The 23718-nt window shown below is 39.7% G+C and overlaps 1 protein-coding gene across 4 annotated transcripts in view; it reads left to right on the top strand.

Moving 5' to 3' along the window:
- Window positions 1-23718, top strand: part of gria3b (glutamate receptor, ionotropic, AMPA 3b) — a 100951-nt gene that overhangs the window by 10978 nt on the left and 66255 nt on the right. For all 4 annotated transcript variants that reach the window (XR_011925924.1, XM_072438048.1, XM_072438055.1 and 1 more), the window contains exon 3: window positions 21473-21712. Coding sequence is in view for 3 of the 4 variants with exons in the window: in XM_072438048.1 (XP_072294149.1) it covers window positions 21473-21712 (240 nt within the window). In the remaining variant the exon portion in view is untranslated. The remainder of the gene's footprint in view (window positions 1-21472; window positions 21713-23718) is intronic.

Raw genomic sequence — 23718 nt, 5'->3', positions numbered from 1 at the left:
GCTCTGTCTGACGGCTGATTTCCATTTTGTTTTCTCATTGAGCAAAACCCTTCAAGGAGATTGGGCTTCGGGAGATATCAAAATGTCATTTACCCTTATGGTCTTTTTCCAAAAATGGGAAAAGTCTGGCAACGAGCGACGGAGAAGAGAAAAAGAGAGATACCTTTTCTTTTTTAATGTTGTGTTTCACAGTCAGCATTTTTTTATTGGGTTTCACCCCCTCTGTCATTCTCATTTCTATCTCTCCGGTTCTTTATTAAATTTAATCTCTCGCACAAAGCCCATTACAGCGATGTTCCCGCAGCAGTTGCAGTCACACTCAGCCGTTGGCCGTTCACTCGACTCGCCTACAATACCCACAATCACTGCATCAGTAATCCCCCACTTGAATCGCAATAGCTCAGCCTGGTCTGAAGCTGCTGCCATGACTCCACTGGGCACCTGGCTGCATTGTGATGAGAAAGGTCAGGATAGAATGTGCAAAAAATCTCACCAAATATGAACGCTCTCTTTTTAATTACCATAAATTCTGTAAAAAGTATACAAGAATTATGTAGAGTTGTAAACATTTAGTCATTTGTTAATTGGTAGATGGTGCCTTAGTCAATAACAATTTATTTTAGTTCTTAGTAGTAGTGTGTAGTGTGTGTGGGATGCTTGTGGTATAGGGCTTTTTGTAACTGTTGTATAAGATCAAATTCTGAATGGTCAGACTATGGTAGACTCATTATTTTATTTAGATTATAGTTTTATATGGACATCAGAGGAAGGCATGGAGTGAGTTAGTGGAATTAATTTCCCTTTTACATGTGAAGATGCTGTTTTATAGTATTTCTGTGCATAAACAGTTGTTTTTGAGTGAACTTGATAGATGCTTTTGACTGTAATGCACAGGACATAGACATAGTTGTTTGTATTTTCCCTGCATATCCAGACATGCGACAAATTATATTACACTCTTTTGTGGCTGTATTTTCATTCTGTCTTTTCAAGGTCTTGCGTTTCGTTTTTTCCAGTTTTTGAGTAATGAGGAATGTTTGAGGATGTTTAGACCATGTCAGGGATCCCCATGTCCTCAATTATGGTCTGACAATGCAGTGGGTCTTTGAGCTCGTTGAGCAGATTGATGTAAAAGTTTCTGTGGTCTGATTCAAATGAGGTGAGCGTCTGTAGCTGAGCTGTGTCAGAGCTGCATGTGTGTGCACCAAACAGGGCCTCCATCACAACTGATCGCTTCTGACAGTTCACAGTCGCCGGGCCACTGGAGCATCATAACCTTGTAAAACTAGTGTATGGCCACTCTAGCATGTGCAAGATGAAGGAGAGGAAGAAAAATGGTTGTTGATTATTCTTTATGCAAATAAAACAGCTGCTGCCATTAAACGTGCTGTTACTACTAGACAAAAGTATGGACATAGACTCTAGAATATATTGGGCCAATATTTGCACTTTGTAGCATATTGCCTATTGTTTTGTTTGGTACAAGCAGCTGCCTAAAGAATACACCTGTGCAAAGAGATCCTTTTGAGTAAGAAATTAATCAAAACAGCTTTCTCTCCTGCTTTGGTTTTATTAAAGTCGTTCCCATAAAATGCTGTCAAGATTAGACTGTTTAGAACACATTTTAGATGTACTGTATGTTCATATGTAATATGCTGAGAGTTTCCCTTCACATTTTTTCTGACATTTCTCTTGAAACCTTGAAGAGCGCCTCCACTTTTCCCACTCAGAGTAGATCCTTTTTCCCACTCAGAGTAGATCCAGTTTGTGTACACTTGGCTCTGGGATTTTTGAAGACAAACAAAAAAACACAAGCTCACACGATCTCATGCCAAAGAACAATTTGTACCGAAAGATACAAGTAAACTGTTTATTTGTAAATAATAATAATACAAAATAATACAATAATTTGGTGACAAGTACAAGCAACATTTGGTCAACTAAAACATAAACCTATTATTCGACATAACGAGTTGATTTTCAGCCCTACTTACAGCCTTATTTATCTTATATAAATAAGATACTGTACTGTATACTGTATGAATGCGTGCAGGGGTCAGGAGAAGATAAGCCCAGAGGTCTCGACAAAACATTTCTATGCATGTACTCTGTAGCGCAAACATGTACTTTAAATCTATTGACCAATTGGTGGAGGTTTGGAGATCATGACTTTAATCTATTCAATGCTTTCTGGAAAGATCTAAATGGCACACATTTCCATGTTAATGTCACTCCAGTGCTCTTCCAGAACATACATCTCGCAGCCATGGTGCTTCATGTGCCCATGAGTGAGAATTAAGTGAACATGATGTGCTCGCTCAGCCATGGCCCTCCACTGTTTTTTTCCTTCGATGGTTAATTCGTTGTTGTGCTAATGCTGCCGTTGTGCGCCTCTTGCCATTTCACACATGGCTACGTCAGAAACCTTATGGGCGGTTGCTCCGAGGCGGTGGTCCGTTCCTTCTCGTGTGTGTCCATGCATGACTGGGATAAAATATTGAAAAGTTCTATTATCGACCGATGGCTCACCTCCCAGTGCCATTCCCGTCCCTTAATTTAATTTAATTTTTTAATCTCTGTCCATGGTGTGGCTTTACTTTTGACGCAGCGTGCCGCGCATATCAGAGAACCTCATCTGGAGCCATGACAGAGCAAATCCATCGCAGCTGCAGAATGAAAAGGCTTTTTAAAAAAAAAAAAGAATCCACAGCAAAAGACCTCGATGGGAAGCTAGCGCTCAGTTGCCAGTGCCCTTTCGCAGTTTTGACAGAGCTACAATTTGATAAAAGAGGAGTTCACTGGCTTAACGCTTCTGAGTGAGAGTCGAATCTAAAGGTGGAGAGATCCAGTGACCACAGGCTATGTTTGGCTATTACGGGAAGTGGTCGGAAGGAAGTATAAGCACAGGTGGAATAATACATTAAAAAAACATGGTCGAATATCAAGTCAGTATTAAAATAAGATAAAAATGCAAAACATGTTTCAATTAAACAAAAACAATTATGAGATTTTAATTCAGATTATTTTTTTAAGGCCAAAAAGAAGTCCTATCAAAGTCACTTGATGTCAATGTCCTTCTCTTTCTTCTTTTGTGGGAGACATTTTGTTCCAGTCCATTGTGGCGCTGGCTGCTGCAGCCGCCTCTGTTTAAGTCCCATCGCTAAGCTGTAAGTGGATAGACTCGGAGTTCTTTATGCATAAAGAAGCTTAAGTTCTAAAATTGCTCTCAAATGGCCAAAGTTTGTGCAAAAGGCAGTACAAATTCCACCCTCAATTTCAGGCAGTTTGTCTCAAGAAAAGAATAAGCTGCAGAAATAACCCAAATTAATAAATGGATTCAAATGCTGATTTTCTTATGATATGTTGCTGTTATTTTGACTTGTACTAGAATTGTGAAAAGTTTAACCTTGAAAGACAAAGCGTGTCTTTTTAAGGCATTGTGCAAGCTGTTTTTGGCACTATAGTTGACTACAAATCCTTGTTACTGGTGATAGAGTGAGGCATAAAATGTGTCCATTTACTTACAAAAGAAAGCACCATCTTGGAACTAAAATTGTGTTCCAACTAAAAAATTGACGCCTCAAGCTCTTCAGCCAGTGGGTTACCGGCTTATGAAAATATTGTGTGAAGCAGTGCAACGTGTAAGATTCCATTTCCATTAAAAAGTAACAGCACGACAAAGGATACCCACAGGTCACTTAAGAAAAATAAAAAACGACCACTGGGTACCACCATCTGGTCAAACAGGATGTGACTTGCCTACATAAAAGGAAGCGAGGAACAGGTGACGACGGAGTAAAATGAACCGTATGTCAGTCGCCAAAGGGGGGGAAATTTACTTTATTTTTTGTGTTCTCATCTTTAAATACAGAGCTTGCTGTTCAGATTTGGTATTCTTTACTTTGTGTTTTTTCAAATACAATCATAGCATAATGTGTACCTCTAAAACTCCTCTATAAAGTTTGAACGGCAAGTGCAGCGTTGGTTTTGGAGGTTTATTGAAGAGTATATACGATCACAGCTCAGTCAGTGGCTCAACCCTCACCCGTCCCTCTTGCTCCCTTGCATTATTATTCAGCCTCTTCTCTGCAAGGCCGCTAATAAGATGAAAAGCGCCGCTAGACCCTACATATTTAACCATACCCCGATCATGGCTGAGGAGGAGAGGGAAATCCAGACGTGATGTGTTCAAGGTTAAACAGCCAGTTCCATCTCCTGTCCTCTTTGAATTATTCTATTATACTTCCACACAAAGTCAAAGCCGTTTGTTCAGGGGGGCTGTTTGAAAATGTATCCCTGTAATCAAGAATTCAAATCCCCTCTCGACCGGGAGGAGATTTCTGTGGTTTGGCCATATGATATGAAACGCGACGTGTAATTTGATGAGTGTCCCTCAGGGGGCACCGGGTTTATTTTCAGGAAGTGGGCTGGCAAGTGGTGGGTAGTCATTTTCTGTTGGTGGCGTGAGAGGGGAATCAGAAGAAGTTAAAAAAAAGCCCAAAGCACAGAAATAACCGTCATGAAATATTACAGTGAGAAGTGGCAACCAGAAACATGTCATCTTAAGTTATGTCTGCAAAAATACAGCAATGATTCATTGTGTACAAAGAGATAATGGGGAGTTATAAAAGTTATTTGGAAATTGTGCATATCAAAACTCGTTGCAGCAAATTCTGAAAAGAGAATTTAGTGTTTATGATGATTTATGCGGTGGAAAAGTGGATTTAAAACAAGTCCATTGAGAAAAAGCAGTACCTGAACTGCCATCACACATCTAACGTGTTAGTTAAAAGTGATCAGATAGATACGATAAACTGTTCTTTAATCTTTTTGATGGGTGAAGTCTCTTCCAGCATCCTCTTTCCTTTGAGGCGTCTGTCATAAAGTGGTCCTGAAGTTTGTTTTTTTTGCTGTGATTCTGTGCGGCTCTGAGATCTGGAGCAGTCGGAGATGAAGGCGGCGTCTGCGAGCAGATCTGACAGCCGCAGTCTCTCTGTTTGCTACGACACACTGAACTCTGTCTGCACCGACCCTTTAGCTGCTCTCCACACCCTCCTGCCCAACTTCTACTGACTAAATCCTTCGGGCCCAAATCTGCATTTAAGGAGAGGGTTAGGGGTCGGGGGTTAGGGAGGGCATCAGGCATAACATCTGTGTAAGCTTCACTACTAGACCTATTCACTAGCAAGGACCACGTCACAACAATGGAATATGAATGAGAGAATGTTTATTGATAATAGTGATGATGGAGCGATGATGAAGCGATGAGAGTTGGCTGGGTAGAGACTCAGGATGGGGGCTCCGTCTCGGGGGATCAGCCTAGCCGATTCAGGACCCCCCCCTCCATAGATGGTGATGTGTTAAGGTGAAGATGATAGAAACATGGGGTGGGAGGGTCGGGTCGAGAGAGCAGAGACAACAAGAGATGCTGTGGATGGGCCTTATAAATAGGGCTTCTGGGTAATTAGAGGTGTGGTTAAAGAGTGGGGTGTGGTTACTGGAGGAGTAGAGGTTGAGGCGTGGTCCTGCTCCCGAACCCAAGTTGACGATTAACATCTCCAACTACACAAACTGCATAACGGTGACCAGAGGACACGAAGTAGTGACTTTGAAGGAAGCGGCCTTTACTTTCATATTGAAGACCCTGTACGTATTTCTATGTAGTTACTTGGAAAATGCGTTTATCCATTAAAAACACAGATGTAGTGCTGGTGCGTTGTTAGCAGGTGCTGTGATGCAGAAACGCCGCTTTGCCCCTTCTCTTCTGTCATTAAGAGTGTGTTTAAAAAGTTTAGAAATTAGTTTAGTTCATATTAGTTTAGAATGAATTATAAATCTGTTTTTAAATCTTTGAAAATTGTAAAAATAAAGCACATTGTCCTTCATGTAGAAACCATTTTGTTGCCTGTTTGGTGCCAAAGTACTAATCTCCAGTCAGTTTTTTGTATTTTGAAGGATTTTTTTGGGTCCGAAGGCTTCATTAGACAGAGCAGCTCAGCGTGAAATGAGGATGAGAAAAGGGAGGACATGCAGCAAATTGTCGGAGCCGGGATTCCAACTCAAGCTGCACATAGAGCCTGGCATATCTGCGGCCGCCTTAACCACCGGGCAGCACATACTTTGGTTTTTAAAATAGAAACACCCTACGTAAAAATGTGACGTGGCTTAGCGGTGCAGGACAGAGCGGTGTGGATGGCAATACCTTTGAGTTATCTGTCAATGAGAGGCAAACCATGTCCAAATGATGTATTCCTTTCCACTTCTCTTGCAAAGCTTTCACTCAGTTGCAGTTGTTGCTCCCTGGTTGCAGCATATTGGTGTTCTCTCTGGTCTATTGTCCTTCTACGTCTCCACAGTCCACGCCCGTCTTTATCAGCCATGTTCTCTCCCCTCACGCTCTCCTCTCTCTCTCTCCCCTCCATATTCACTGCAGAGACAAGTCCAGGCCTTGCACTGCTGATTGGGAGGATTAGTGGCGTGTGAGGGACTTTGTCACCAGCTTTCTGAGAAATCCAATTACAGAATATCATAAGCCTTACATGTTTCATACCCGGATGAATCCCCCTTAAAAACGCCTACAGCCACAGTGGAAGGGTCAATATGTTTAGAAGATTTTCCTTCGCAATGTGGTCACACACTGTCAAGGTGAGGAAAGGGATTTTCCCAGTGTCCTGTTGCTCATCTATGTACTACTTTTTCTGCACGTTTCACTGTTCATAAGCAGGTAAAACATGCTGTTGCCTTGATAATAATAGCACTCCTCTGGCTCCACTTGCACCTCACATCGGGCATGGGTTTGACACAGATGGGATGGTTCTGCATGACATACTTTGTTCAACAGTGTTCTCGAGGTGAACAGGGGTTTCTGTCCCTTATCAGCCTCCATGCCTTCATTTTATCTGTTGCAAAGAAAGGCAGTAGGGACGTTTCCACACTGGATCCTATACAGTGATTTCCCCACAGCCACAGGTCCAATTTCACAACATTGTTATAACAATTCGGATATCTCCATGATAACGTTTGAACAGCTCTGGGTGATGATTTTCTGTGTGCAAACATCAGGCACTTCCATAATAATGAAGTAGCATATGCAACGGTCTTGAGGGCGTGTTGTCTGACCCCACCTCTGCTCAGTGTTCAAACACACTGTGATGGCTGGAGACCTTGGCGGTGACACATAAGTCAGAGATGGAGTTGAGAGTAGTGCAGGACCTGTGGGGATTGCTCAGCAGCTTCTGTCACAGGCACAGGGCAATATCAGTGAGATGTGCTGAAGACAGAAAACATGATCAGAAGAAAAATCAAACAGAGTGGATAATGATGAGGGAGTGTGCGGCCTGGGTGGTTGCGGTTCCCGGGTCACTTTCTCATCCTTTCAGTTCTATACATAGCAATTTGTTACAGCTAAAGTGTGGATGTGAGAGGCATTCATAGCTGAAGAACAAAGGGAGCCTATGTACAGTAAGTTTTCCACAGATATGTAAATGTGTTGTGTTAAGTCGCTTCATATTTATTCACGAGAAAATAAATGTGACACAGACCTCAAGGAAATGCATGAGAATAGTGTTGTTGGTTTATTTTTCCTTCAATAAAAAGAGAGAGAGAGAGAGAGAGAGAACAAAGTGGGTGAGTGATTAGTGCTTGCTCAGATTCAGAGTAAAGGCTTTCTGTGTGGAGTTTGCATGTCCTCCCAGTGTCCACTCCAGTTTAGAAACTTAAAAAACATGTTGATCAGGTTGGACCACAGTCACAGCGGCTCAGGACTAACCCCCATCCGTACACTTTTGTTGTACAACTTCCATGTATAATAACAAATAAAGAACTTGTAACCGTCTGTATGACAGTAAGACCAGATGTTGACGATTTGGACAAATTTAATACCAAGATTATTTTCTGTTTGTCGGAACAAAATACATTTTCCTGTCACAGTGATGTAACAAAGATTAAGCACTGTCACCTTACCAGTGAAATCCCAGGTTTGATTCTCAGCGTATGGCATTCACTGAGCTGTTCTGTTAGTGTCTGAGTGGGACACTATTACCCACTCAGTAACTAGTAACTCAGTAGTAACTCTAGTTAAGTGTTGAGAACTTCAAGAACACAATCTCAATAGCTCCTATCACAGCGCTGTGGTCGCCCATTGTGCCTAAAACGAGGTCCCAGCTGCACTGAAGGATGGGTCAAATGTCCATTTCAAGACTTAACATAATATGCTTTATTTCAGGATTTTTGTAATCAACTATCAAAGTAGATCATTACTTTACATGTTGGTCACTGTAAATTACATATTAATTAAAACCTCACTCACTTCCTGATCAAAACTATGTAACAAGTCACTACAACAGGTCCTGCTTTTTTATCTATGGGTTTCAGAGTGATGAATAATTTAAAACACTGTTGCCTGTAAAAAGTATAGCATTTCACTGTAGCAAGCACCACATTTTTGTTTGTGTAATTTACTTTGAAAGAAAACCCTAAACCTAAAAGGCTACAGATAAATCAAAAAGTTTCAGATTCAGAAGAAAAGTCTAACTCAGGATTCTATAACTTCCAATTGGTCTTATTCTGTAGTTCATCGGGAGAACACTTACAGATGCATACTAAAAAGTGCAGTTGCGAGGTTCTGGACAGTGCAGTTAATCTCCTCTGAGGGAACTCCACAGTGCCCAGCGTCAGTGATGGAGCGTCCCACGGCCACGCTGCTTATTCCCATCATCCATCACCAGCAGCAAACACACCACACACAACTCACCAGAGCTCAAACTGTTCACTTCATGTGCAAAGTCTGCAAGGAGTCAGGCGACAGTCAAGTCTGCAATATAGTCGGACTGCATGTGTAAATTGTGTGCAGATCGTTTCCTCACATGTCTATAGTCATGCTGTAAGCTCTTTCCACACACAAAAACCATGGCTAGGGTTGTCCAAAACATCAATACAAAAACATATATAGTTTACATACTAATTTGAACAAGTTTCGAAAAAAAAAAAAAAAACACAAACAAATTGTCTAGAAACGTTTCTTTTAAATGAATGTTGTAATAAATCGGTGCAATCTCACATTCATCCAGGAGTTTATCCATTGTAGAAAAGGTTTCAAAGCTAGTCATTTGGACAATCTTTTATGTTTTTTAAATCGAGATGTTCTGAAATCAATCCAAATGTAATTTTCTAACTCTGAAGGAATTGTTCTGAGATACTCCACTTTCTACTGCCCTGAGCTGAATGATCCCTGTTTACACAAAGGCTTCAGATTTAAAATGAATGAAAACATCTTTATTTTAAAACATTCTTTAAAGCCCTTGAAACTTTGAAATCCTTCAAAGCTTTTCTTACAATCTACAAATGTAGTATCAAATTCGGACTGTATTAAGCCTTTTCTTTAATGCTGAATTTTAGTTAGATTTTGTGGAATTGTGACACCAACAACACTAATCTTGACCCTCTCATAGCTCATCTTGAATTATGCTATCGATATATTCAGTAGCCATGGTCATTTGCACAGATTTGAAGTAAGAGTAATTCACTCTTTCAACTTATGGCATAAAACCTAAAACAGTTGATGGAATTGAAAAGGCATAATTTGTTAAACACGCCAAACGACATACATCTTTTTGATTGAAAACATCACTTGACCAACAGTAAACTATAAAACAAACACAAGCTTTTTGGACTAATGTTCCGCTTTGTACCAGTTAAACCCGATCCTGCCTTCCGCGTTAACAGTTCTGAAGTACTTCACATCTCAAAATGACAGGAGCTGATGCAATCCCCGCGGGGCACTTAGGAGCTATCTGCTTGTGACAGCATCTCCCCCTCTTCGGAGCGGGACAGGCCGGATGTGGGACTTGTGTGAGGCAGTCTGAGGAGAGGAGGGGGAGGAGTGGGAACCAGCGGGACGTGGGGACCATGACTGAGCAGGGAGAATAGGACATGTGGAGATGGTTGAGTATAAGGATGTGGTGTTGTGTAGGAAACATGACATGAAAGCACTAAAGAGATAGAATCATTATTGACATTTACTATGAGAGCCATCTGAAAGTCTTAAAGGTCCACTTTTTGCCCACATTTCAGATTTAGGAGGTTTTTGTTCTGTTTTTTATTACAATTTTCTGTACGGTTAAAACGTAGGATTGTGCCTCACAAAAAGGGATGTCATGATATTTGCGATTATTGTCACGGTCGAACAGTTAAACCCTTAATCTCCTTTCATTTACAGTGTCTAATAGATCTCGATTCTAGTCGCTGACCAGCTTTATCCAATCAAACTTTATAAATTATAACGCAAATGTGACATAAACAGCCAGATTAAAAAGCACTTGAAGCACCTTTTGAAGTATAGATTGTATTGTAAGTCATTTTACTTCTAAAACTGCCACAATTATTACGTTTTAGTTCTTATCATTATATCGTGATCTGAATAATCACAATTTTAGATTATAATCTTGACATCCCTTCTTGCAGCTGGTTGATTTTTGGTGCCAGTTTCTTGACAGAATATTGTCCAATAGCGTTCAAATACCTTGCGTGCATGACAGTTTTTTTCAGGTTTTTTTGCTCTTGAATATATATTTGATTATTATTAGCCCACTATGTCCGCAGGCTAATCCTCAGCTCTGAACTAGCATTCCAGGCCAGCCATCTCAAGTGATGCATCAGAAATGTAACATCCCCGTAGCAGCGCTGAGTGTCCTGATTATAGAAGGGAATGAGGGCGGCGAGGCTGTGTGTTTGACCAGTGAAGTGCAGAAGGATGCATGGTTCCCCTCAGCAGCCAGAAGAAGAGAGGAGAGAGGGGGAGGCGAGCTGCGGCAGAGGAGAGAGAGAGAAGGAAAAAAATCGAAGAGAAAATGAGATTTGGAGAAGACGCAGAGAAGGGGCAAAGCATGCGGCATTATGTTATGTCTGGGTAAAGCTAAGTGACGCCAAATGACAAGTGGGGGAAACATTAGCTCAAATTTAAGATGGTTCTGTAATCAAAACTGGAATGAATACTGCAGTCATCAGTTTTGTCAGTATTACGCCATTTTACAAAAAAAAAACACCATGGTGATCACATATCCTGTTAACCAACCAGTTAACCAAGAATTTATCTGGTGTAGGCATTTTATCAGATGCAAAAAGAGAACATGTAACGGGCAGGGCTGGCAAAAAACAGTACTGAAATGTCAAACTCGATTTCAATACCAAGGAAATGGCACGATACCAATACAGAAATGATGCATAAAAGCACTATATATTTTGTTTTATTTTTATAAACATAAATAGAAGAAAGAGAGACGGACTAACATTTAACATAGTCCTATCATGTATTTCGGCATAAGGCTACCCCAAATAAATTGTATGTTTGCTGTAACCTGACCCAACATTTTTTAAGTGGGTCGGACGCTAGGCAAATTCTTATTTTTTTTACTTTGAAGGCAAAAAAAAATATCCAAATTTTGCAATTTTTTGACTCGGAGTGACAGCCAGGGGTCAGGCTTCAACAGTCAATGACGGAAAACATCTCAATCAACCCGATCGGGAGACTAAATCCTAAAGGCGAGCAGGGGGAACATGCGGGGGACACTGGCGCCGCCATGTTTGTTGTGATGACGCTGCTGGGCCCGTTTCAATCCCAGAATGCATTGCGTAAGTCAAATTTCAATCAAGTCACACTGTGATAGAGCGTGACATGTATTATGGACACATCAGTGGCGCCAATAGAGGCACTTGTAAAAGGCAATATAACGACACCTATGCACGTTCTGTTTTGATACAGACGCATGTGGAGGACTTAAAGGCGCAATGGACGATTTTTCGGCGATTTGAGAACGCAGGTGGAAGTGCGCATGCGCACTCCCCGTGCGGACTGATACAACACACACGTGCGTTTGTTTATTAGCGCAACGGAGCGTATCACATCTCTCGTCTCCCGTAGATTTCTGTCCACTTCTGCGTCAGCTCGAACTGTCTTTCTCCGTCTTCATTTTGCCCCATACACTGAGGGAACTATAATATGATAGATCCATGCGCTTAGGCACGCGGAAACGTGGGGACGAACCGCACGCGGCTGCAGGTGAGCGGTAGGTGCGTTTTATGATTGATACGTGGCAGGAGAAATGATTTATCCACGCCACGAGGAAATATGATAAAAAATTGGCTGAAAAAAATCGTCCATTGCACAGTACATTATCAGTCCTTTGGGATGAAAGACATGTTTACCAACGTGTTAAAAATATTCAACACGGTGGTTTAGGAAAGACCGGTCGGCGGGTCGGCGAAATAATAGGGAAAAAAAAGATTTTTAAGTTTTTTCAACAAAATGCTGATATTTTTCTTTTCAGTTGGCTAGTTTCACACCGGGTCGGTCGGGTTACGGCAAACAGACATATTATTTTGCTCAGCCTAAATGTCCATCATTATATCCAGTCCTTAAATTGTTGGTTGTAGTTCTGACATCAGCGGGATGCCAATGCCAAAGATGATCCATATAGTGATAATAGTGAGCAATTTGACATTGTGAAAACGTGATATATTTTAACCTAACTCTTTCCAAACATGTGATTTCATAAGACCTATATTTACTTTCCCATTCTTTAGCCGTCTGATCAAAATTATCTTCTCTTACTCATTCATTTTTAATATATGTATTAGAGTGGCTGTCCAGATTGTTAATGCATTTGTGTAGTTTAGATATTATTCCCCTTAAAAGTTCTGATTTATAAGCCTTAATAAACATTTAAGTCAGAGGTTTATAGTGGTCATTGCTTTGTTTAATTTCTTGGTAATAACTCCGTAAGTACCTATAAAAGTCCTGTTTCTCCAAGCAAAAAGATTCCTTCATAAAAACAATATTTTTTAGGCAATAGATACAAAAAAATAGTAATTCCTTTGATATTTTCATGTGCATGAAGACAAGCACCAGGCCAAGTTACAGGGCAGATCTGTGGAACGCAGAGCCCGTTCACATTAAGAATGCAAGTTTTTCAAGGTATTCATAGGAAAACCAACCTTTAATTGTTGAAATACTAGATACATAGATATGTTTAGTGCCGTACTGTGAGACACGCACATGCTGTAAAAGTTACATACTGCATCTTTAAAAAAGAAATTGAAAAACTCTTACAGAATTGGAGCTTATGCTCTCAATACTTAACTTGATAGGCAATTGTAGAAGGTGAACTCCAGTGGGAAAATGCCCCCACTATTCCATTTCCAAGAAGTACCCTTTAAACCACTAGTTAGAATGAAATGAGAGAATTTCATGGTATTATGTCCTGACTTGCTTCTCTAGGCCGATATTCTCTGAAATGTTAACATTCTCCTGGACTGGGGTGTTATTTAATTACAGAGAGGCCAAGGCTGGGTCACTTTATCCTGAGCTATTCTCTCCCCTGACTCTCCTGCAGCACTTTCGCCAAAGTCTAAGCTGCAATCTTCGCTTCACTGATGGAGCGGGCCGATATTATGGGGGAAACAGTCTGAGAGGGGGGAGGAGAGAGGCACTCAGGTGGAGAGAGAGAGGGAGCGAAACAGGTGACTGCATTGGAGCGGGCGCATGCTTAAGGGGATGACCAGATGGCCCAGGAAAAAGACAGGGAACAAAAGAAGAGGTCAAATAAAGTGGTGAGGACTAAAGTGCAGAAGGAGCAGGATATTAATACTTTTAAAGCATTGGACAGGACAATAATCTGTACTAGGGACATCACAATATCGAATTTTAGTGCTACGATTATTGCAAGAGGAAACACATTTATTATTCACGATTAGGCCGCAGTTATTTTATTACTTGGATTTTTAAATGAAATATATTGAACAGACGGGCGAAATATAAATATAATTTCAATTTGAAAGCGTGTTTTGCATCGGTAGAACAGACGCTTCTAAGTGTGCAGCCTTAGTCACGGCAAAACGCGCTTGAGAAAATGTGGTAAATGGGTTTAAAATGTGAATTTGCGATATAAAGGAGTTTGCGCTGCGCCTAGCAGACAAGGAAATGGGCGCGCGTGTCTTCTCATGCTCTCCCGGGGCCGCGGGCAGGGACGGAGCCGCTTCGTCCCTGACTCACGCAGGATTTTGACGAAAAATTGCTTCACGCAGTCTTATCTTTTGACTTAACACCGCTTTTTATATTTCATTTGATGCTATTTCGCTTTGTCGGCGGTACTTTAAGAAGGTATAATAATTTATTTTATTTATATTGTAGAAATCCATCATCTAAGTGCGGCGGATCAGTAAACCAAGTAATAAAATAACTATGGCCTTATGAACAAAAAAAAATAAAACATTCTTTCATTCCAAGACCGAGACAGAAAGAGTAAATATGTCATAATTCAACGTGGGCACCAGCGGTTTATTGACAAGTTCTATTTTCTTCGTACATCGTGTGTGCGGCTTTTATTCAGGAACGCTGTATGGCCCGAAAAGTACAGTATTATTTGAACTATATTTTGAGATTGTTGAAAGCACTATACACCGAACAAGATTATCCAATGTTATTTTATTATATTTTGGCTCAATGAGGTCAACATGCTATGCTAAAGGATTTTGTCAATTATTTTAACAACCCTAATGGGGTTCACTTTAAATACCTAACAGCAAAACAGCTGATTATGGTTCATTGCGGGGTAAGCACCTGAGGCCTGCTAAAATTAAAATGTGCTGTTGCATCTAAATTTAACAGAGTAAACAGCCGGAGAAGCTGGAGCAGGCGAGCTTGTGTCATGTGGCTGTACTGTTGCTGTAATGTTGCTGACCAGGAGAAAGCGGTCATGGTAATTAGGCGTGTGAAAACAGCAGCGTTCTGCATGTTGGGGCACTCACACTGAAAATCAATAGGGCAGCTTCAAAAGTCTCAGATGTAGGACTGGATAGTGCACAGATATAACATAACAGATATAGGACTGGATACAGCACAGATATAACAGATTTAACAGATATAGGACTGGATACAGTACAGTTATAACAGATATAGGACTGGATACAGCACAGATATAACAGATTTAACAGATATATGACTGGATACAGCACAGTTATAACAGATATAGGACTGGATACAGCACAGATATAACAGATATAGGGCTGGATACAGCACAGATATAACAGATATAACAGATATAGGACTGGATACAGCACAGTTATAACAGATATAGGACTGGATACAGCACAGTTATAACAGATATAGGACTGGATACAGCACAGATATAACAGATATAGGACTGGATACAGCACAGATATAACAGATATAGGACTGGATACAGCACAGATATAACAGATATAGGACTGGATACAGCACAGTTATAACAGATATAGGACTGGATACAGCACAGATATAACAGATATAGGGCTGGATACAGCACAGATATAACAGATTTAACAGATATTGGACTGGATACAGCACGGATATAACAGATATAACAGATATAGGACTGGATACAGCACAGATATAACATATATAACAGAGGCAACTGTTGTTGTGATTTTGGGCCTTACAAAAATAAATTGATTTGATTTGATTTGATTTGATAAAGGACTGGATACAGCACAGATATAACAGATGTAACAGATATAGGACTGGATACAGCACAGTTATAACAGATATAGGACTGGATACAGCACAGATATAACAGATATAGGACTGGATACAGCACAGATATAACAGATATAACAGATATAGGACTGGATACAGCACAGATATAACAGTTATAACAGATATAGGACTGGATACAGCACAGTTATAACAGATATAGGACTGGATACAGCACAGATATAACAGATATAGGACTGGATACAGCACAGATATAACAGATATAGGACTGGATACAGCACAGATATAACAGATATAGGACTGGATACAGCACAGTTATAACAGATATAGGACTGGATACAGCACAGATATAACAGATATAACAGATATTGGACTGGATACAGCACAGATATAACAGATATAGGACTGGATACAGCACAGATATAACAGATATAACAGATATAGGGCTGGATACAGCACAGATATAACAGATTTAACAGATATTGGACTGGATACAGCACAGATATAACAGATATTGGACTGGATACAGCACGGATATAACAAATATAACAGATATAGGACTGGATACAGCACAGATATAACATATATAACAGAGGCAACTGTTGTTGTGATTTTGGGCCTTACAAAAATAAATTGATTTGATTTGATTTGATAAAGGACTGGATACAGCACAGATATAACAGATGTAACAGATATAGGACTGGATACAGCACAGATATAAAAGATATAGGGCTGGATACAGCACAGATTTAACAGATATAACAGATATAGGACTGGATACAGCACAGATATAAAAGATATAGGACTGGATACAGCACAGATATAACAGATATAGGACTGGATACAGCACAGATATAAAAGATATAGGACTGGATACAGCACAGTTATAACAGATATAGGACTGGATACAGCACAGATATAACAGATATAACAGATATAGGGCTGGATACAGCACAGATATAACAGTTATAACAGATATAGGACTGGATACAACACAGTTATAACAGATATAACAGATATAGGACTGGATACAGCACAGATATAACAGTTATAACAGATATAGGACTGGATACAGCACAGATATAAAAGATATAGGACTGGATACAGCACAGATATAACAGATATAACAGATATAGGACTGGATACAGCACAGTTATAACAGATATAGGACTGGATACAGCACAGTTATAACAGATATAGGACTGGATACAGCACAGATATAACAGATATAACAGATATAGGACTGGATACAGCACAGTTATAACAGATATAGGACTGGATACAGCACAGAGATAACAGATATAGGGCTGGATACAGCACAGATATAACAGATATAGGACTGGATACAGCACAGATATAACAGATATAACAGATATAGGACTGGATACAGCACAGTTATAACAGATATAGGACTGGATACAGCACAGAGATAACAGATATAGGGCTGGATACAGCACAGATATAACAGATTTAACAGATATTGGACTGGATACAGCACAGATATAACAGATATAGGACTGGATACAGCACAGATATAACAGATATAACAGATATAGGACTGGATACAGCACAGATATAACAGATATAACAGATATAGGACTGGATACAGCACAGATATAACATATATAACAGAGGCAACTGTTGTTGTGATTTTGGGCCTTACAAAAATAAATTGATTTGATTTGATTTGATAAAGGACTGGATACAGCACAGATATAACAGATGTAACAGATATAGGACTGGATACAGCACAGATATAAAAGATATAGGGCTGGATACAGCACAGATTTAACAGATATAACAGATATAGGACTGGATACAGCACAGATATAAAAGATATAGGACTGGATACAGCACAGATATAACAGATATTACAGATATAGGACTGGATACAGCACAGATATAAAAGATATAGGACTGGATACAGCACAGATATAACAGATATAACAGATATAGGGCTGGATACAGCACAGATATAACAGTTATAACAGATATAGGACTGGATACAGCACAGTTATAACAGATATAGGACTGGATACAGCACAGATATAACAGATATAACAGATATAGGACTGGATACAGCACAGATATAACAGTTATAACAGATATAGGACTGGATACAGCACAGATATAAAAGATATAGGACTGGATACAGCACAGATATAACAGATATAACAGATATAGGACTGGATACAGCACAGATATAACAGATATAACAGATATAGGACTGGATACAGCACAGATTTAACAGATATAGGACTGGATACAGCACAGATATAACAGATATAGGGCTGGATACAGCACAGATATAACAGATATAGGGCTGGATACAGCACAGATATAACAGATATAACAGATATAGGACTGGATACAGCACAGATATAACAGTTATAACAGATATAGGACTGGATACAGCACAGATATAACAGATATAGGGCTGGATACAGCACAGATATAACAGATTTAACAGATATAGGACTGGATACAGCACAGATATAACAGATATAGGACTGGATACAGCACAGATTTAACAGATATAGGACTGGATACAGCACAGATATAACAGATATAGGACTGGATACAGCACAGATTTAACAGATATAGGACTGGATACAGCACAGATATAACAGATATAACAGATATAGGACTGGATACAGCACAGATATAACAGATATAACAGATATAGGGCTGGATACAGCACAGATATAACAGATATAACAGAGGCAACTGTTGTTGTGATTTTGGGCCTTACAAAAATAAATTGATTTGATTTGATTTGATAAAGGACTGGATACAGCACAGATATAACAGATATAACAGATATAGGACTGGATACAGCACAGATATAACAGATATAACAGATATAGGACTGGATACAGCACAGATATAACATATATAACAGAGGCAACTGTTGTTGTGATTTTGGGCCTTACAAAAATAAATTGATTTGATTTGATTTGATAAAGGACTGGATACAGCACAGATATAACAGATGTAACAGATATAGGACTGGATACAGCACAGATATAAAAGATATAGGGCTGGATACAGCACAGATTTAACAGATATAACAGATATAACAGATATAGGACTGGATACAGCACAGATATAACAGATATAGGACTGGATACAGCACAGATATAACAGATATAACAGATATATTACCTATCCATGGGTTTCAAAATTATGATAAATTATGACCATTGCCTTAGGAATGGTCATATGTGTTGACACATTGGTTCCATTATGATAATAAGAAAAATACTCTTTTATATATAAAATACAAAACAAATACTTTTTTTTTAACTGTGAATAATTTTGTTTGCGCTCTTTTATTCTATGTCTTAAATTGTTCTGTGATTTCTGTCTTGTCTTTCTGATTTCAATGTGTTTTTTCCTGTTCTACAAATAAACCTTTTTGACAGTAATGTAATTTTCTGTCGGATATAGAACAAGACCAGACTAAGACGAAAAAAGAAAAGTCACATTTAATTTTCTTCATTTTTTTATTTTTTTAAATCAGTTAGTATGCAGGTATAATTTTTTTGACAATCCTATTTCCTTTCATTATGCAAATTCCCAGTAAAAGTGTCTAACCTCGTTGTTGAAAGGGTTAGCCTGGGATATCTTCAGTCTGAGGGCAAAGTGCATCGTGCCGACACATCTGCTGTTCGTAGAGTCTTATCTGTGCACCTCCCAGGAGTTTTCCCCCTCGCCTTGAAGCCACGTACTCATCTCGCATCCCTCTCCTCTGCATTACGGCGGTGACCCTGAGAAGACTTGTGCGCAAGACTGGAGCAGCCTCAGAGGGAGATGCTGATGACAGAGAAGGGCCGATCTGTTTCTGCAGCTCAAAGAGGCACAGGGCAGCTGAGCACAGACAAAGAGGTTGCCAGTTTGGATGACCCCAAGGATAGGTTTTGTGTCAGCACCAGTGGCCCAAATTAAGAGTGGGTAGAAAAAAATGTCCTCCTTGTGCCACTAGGAGTCCTACGGCTCATGTTGTATTCAGTGGTGAAGATTGCAGCTCTCACCCTGCAGCAGTGGAGCACAATAGCACTGTCCGTGTGTTGATTCACTTATCTGGGCTCCGTGTGTGCTTGTGGATGTGCGGATGTGAGAGCCAACTCAGAAAGCAGGGTAAAGGTGTATGGGAGCAGATATGGGAGGCATAGTGTTAAATAAAATAGAGCTAATCCCACTGAGTCTCTAATTCAGTGGGTTTAGAAGACATTTATGTAATGTACTCTGAGAAGTTAAAAGTCAGTTCATTCAAATCTGAGTCCACCACTGCCTAGTAGAATTTAAAGGTGCACTATGTAGCTGTTCTGGTGAGAGGGTCCACTATATATCTCCATGGAGACAAGCATTTGACACCACCAGGCCAAGTTATAGGTCGGATCTGTGGAGAGGCAACACTGCTCAGAAATAATGTATGTATTTTGAGTTATTTTCAAATAATAAAAACACCTGTAATAAGTTCAATGCCTGTGAAACATTCCAGGCAAAGCAAAAACATCGGACCCGTCCACCAGAAATGTTACATTGTTCTTCTTTAAAAAGGCAAACTTGTAGTAGTAATGTCAGTAGCCAAGCGCTTTAGCTTATACACATTTTTTATAAAATGAATATTCACTGCTTTTGGGGCACATGTTATGTAAAGTAAATGTAGTAAGCAAATGTATTAATTAAAGGTTTATTGCTGTATATGAGACAGAGAGTACTGATTAAACATATAGTTGCTGGTGTATCTTCTATAGTCAATCTGGTCCTCATGATCCGCCGAGTGTTTACAGGTGCTTGATTAAACCAGAGACGCTCTCACTTCAGACCAAAAATCATGTGTTATAGAGACCACCACTTAGACATTTTGCCTCAAATAATATGGTGTAAATGATCAGTTATATTCCGTCCTGTATAACAGACATAAAGTATAATAGGTCTTGATTGTTGTGCATGAATAAAACGTAAATATAGCCGGCCCATGTGGAAATCACAAAGTGCTTTTGAGTGTATTTGAATGAATGTATTCAATACAGTAAATCTATGCAATTAGACAGGATTTGTAAGTGATTTGCAGACATCGAAAACCCACTGATTCTCAACTCCAAGCACTAAATCTAAAATCATTGAGCCTCATTCATGAAGCGTTTTTACGCACAAATTTGTACTTCTTCTTCCAAAGTTTTTTGCCATTCACAAAATTATTTCTTAACAAATCCTATGAAGAGTCAGAAGCACCGCTGTTTTAGAATATTATCACATGATATATTAAAAAAAAATAATGCATATCAAAATTAGATTGGATTGATAATAGTAGGGCTTGATCGCCCCCCCTGCCCCGCTCCTGCCCTCGTTATTTGCAGGGGGAGCACAGAAACAGCAGATCAAACCTTATTTCATTTTCTTGTTGACTTAAAACTGCTTCCTCTGACTGTGCTCATGAGTGTTTGGACATTTTTAATTGCTGCTGAAGTTGTAAAATACTGATATAGAAGAGCAACTTCCTCGTTCTCTTTTTTCCCTCCTCGCTCCGGTGGAAGTTTAGAGGGTGTTTCTTAGCAAATACTTATTCATCTTAATGTAAATCAACATGTAAATGAGTTACGTGGTGCTCGTAGCTGCACGTTCTTGATTTTAAGAAGGAATTTGTGTTCTTAAGAGCACGTCAAGAATCTCTCAGCATCTTCTTAAAGAAAACCTTCTTGAATGAGGTTCATTGGCCTTAACTTTTTCTTACAACTTGTGCAGATCACTGGAGCATTTGCACACATTATTCCCTGCAATTAAAGTCACATTAGTGTGAAATTGCTCATTATGAATGGGTCAAACACCTCCATTGATTGGCTGCTCTCCAAAGGCAAAGGGGCTTCCTACACATGCATGTATCTGCTGACCGCTGTCACTGCACTAATATCTCTTTCTGTCTTTGTGCTGTCTGTGCAGTTTGCTCCCAGTTCTCACGCGGAGTCTACGCCATCTTCGGATTTTACGATAAGAAGTCCATGAACACGCTGACATCGTTCTGCGGAGCGCTGCACACCTCCTTTGTCACGCCCAGCTACCCCACCGACAATGAGGTGCAGTTTGTCATCCAGATGAGACCTGCCCTCCGCGGGGCCGTCCTGAGCCTGCTGTCCCACTATAAGTGGCAGAAGTTTGTCTACCTCTATGACACAGACAGAGGTAGGTACAGCAAGACATTCTATAGACTATTGCATAATGTGATTATATCAGGAAACTTTCAAAGAGCAACACTCTCAAAAATACCGTGCACAAGTTTCCAACTTCTCTATTCATGCAAAAGTAAATTGTTGTAGCGTCAGTCCAAATTTAATGATCAAACTGAGTGAAATTGTTTACTCAAGCAAAATATGTTTTTTTCTCTCAAGAAAGGCACTTGAGTGTCTGTGTAAAGACATTCTTGTGTAAATCTTAAAATGATAATCCACTGGCTCATAACACTGGTAATAACAATATCAAAGAAAAGGCAGGTTTTCTGATCGCTTCCACTTTGTCAACACTCTCTGCTCTATGTCTGCTCGTCTTGTGTTAATGGTGGTGTTGATGCGCTCGTCTGTCATCTGTAATGAGCTGTGTCACAACTGTTTCCTACACAAATACCAGGCTCCATCTTCACTCTGAGTCTGTATATTAGAGGCCACTGCATCAAAGAAAGAACACTCCCACGTTACTGTGCCAATATTTGACTATGCACCAGGTCTAATGCAGTGCACCACATATAATACAACCTGTCAGCATGTTCAAGTGCTGATTGTATGGGATTTGTAATGTCAAAAAGGGAAATTAGCTCATTATCTTTCAGTGGAATAATGATGCCCTTCTCCAACTTCAATTTATTCAAACAGCAGGTGAACACGAGATGAGGAAGGCTATGTACAGAGTGGCATTCAAAATCATCTTATATTAATATGTTATATAAGACAAACATTTTGATATCATTATCAATCGTAATAGCTAACAGAATAAAGCATATAGACTTGGTTTGTGTGAAAATAAACTACAGATGGGACTCTCAGTGGCAGGGTGCTCGTCTTCTGATCCAGAGGTCAGATCCTGGCCCAGAGACGGTGCGATTGCAGCTGCCTCAGACCAATACTGCCATTGTGTCCTTGGGCTTAATGTCTGCGTAAAATGTGTGAATGAGTGGTTCCTTGATGTAAAGTTATTTGAGTAGAAAAGCGCTATATCACAGTGAACTAGAAAATCAGCAATGGGAGTGTCTGCGTCTCTCCCTCTCCCTCCCTCTCTCTCCCTCGTCCCCTCTCCCCCCCTCTCTCTCTCTCTCTCTTGCTCTCTCTCTCGCTCTCTCTCGCTCAACTGGCTCCGTCCCAAAATTCTAAAGAATAAAGCCTAAGGAATAAAGTCTAAAGAATTCCGCTGACACTCATAATGCCCAAATTCATTTTAAATGGGGAAAAAGTACTAATACTTTTGAGGATTCTGCAAAAAGTACAAGTTGTTCAAATGTCAAAAGTAATAGCACACGTACTACTGTGAAAGCGATCGTAATGAGGTATAACTTGTTGAAATCGGTTAAAGCGTTAAGGAGTTGAAACTGCCTAAATGGAGTACTAATACTTTTGCTAATTCTGTAAAAAGTACAAGTTTTTCAAATGTCAAAAGTAATAGCACGCGTACTACTGTGAAAGCAATCATAATGAGGTATAACTTGTTGAAATCGGTTGAAGCGTTAAGGAGTTGAAACTGGCAAAATGGAAAATCATGGAAAATATAATAAAAAATATGTGAAATACAAGAACATATAGTGCCTGCTTGACATCACGCAGACACTCAAAGATCAACTTTTTGCCTGGAGGACAAGGCATACTCAGAGTAGGATTAGAAACCGAGTTCTCGGACTAGATCCACAGATTGAGAGTCCAGATGACTACAACTGAACCTTTTTCTACAATGGATCACTCCTGGACAAATGAGGGATTACGCCGACTTTTTGAACAGAATGAAGTTGGAAATAAAAGCTATGGCTGTATGTTTGCACAATTAACCCACAAACTATTTTATATCCAAGATGAATACATTCTGTTTTATTGAAGTGAAAAGAGAATTTGTCTTTCGTGATACATTTGTGGGTCTTACTATGGATCTTAAGCAAGCCAAATACCAGATATTGGTATCAGCTCATCATCACTGCAAGAAACACACTTATA

The sequence above is a fragment of the Eucyclogobius newberryi genome, unplaced genomic scaffold, assembly GCF_026437365.1.
Source record: "Eucyclogobius newberryi isolate DKJ021-1_F unplaced genomic scaffold, fEucNew1.0.hap1 SCAF_11, whole genome shotgun sequence".
In the NCBI taxonomy this organism is placed as follows: domain Eukaryota; kingdom Metazoa; phylum Chordata; class Actinopteri; order Gobiiformes; family Gobiidae; genus Eucyclogobius; species Eucyclogobius newberryi.
The sequence above is the reverse complement of the archived record's forward strand: the minus strand, read 5'-3'. Positions and strand labels throughout refer to the sequence as shown.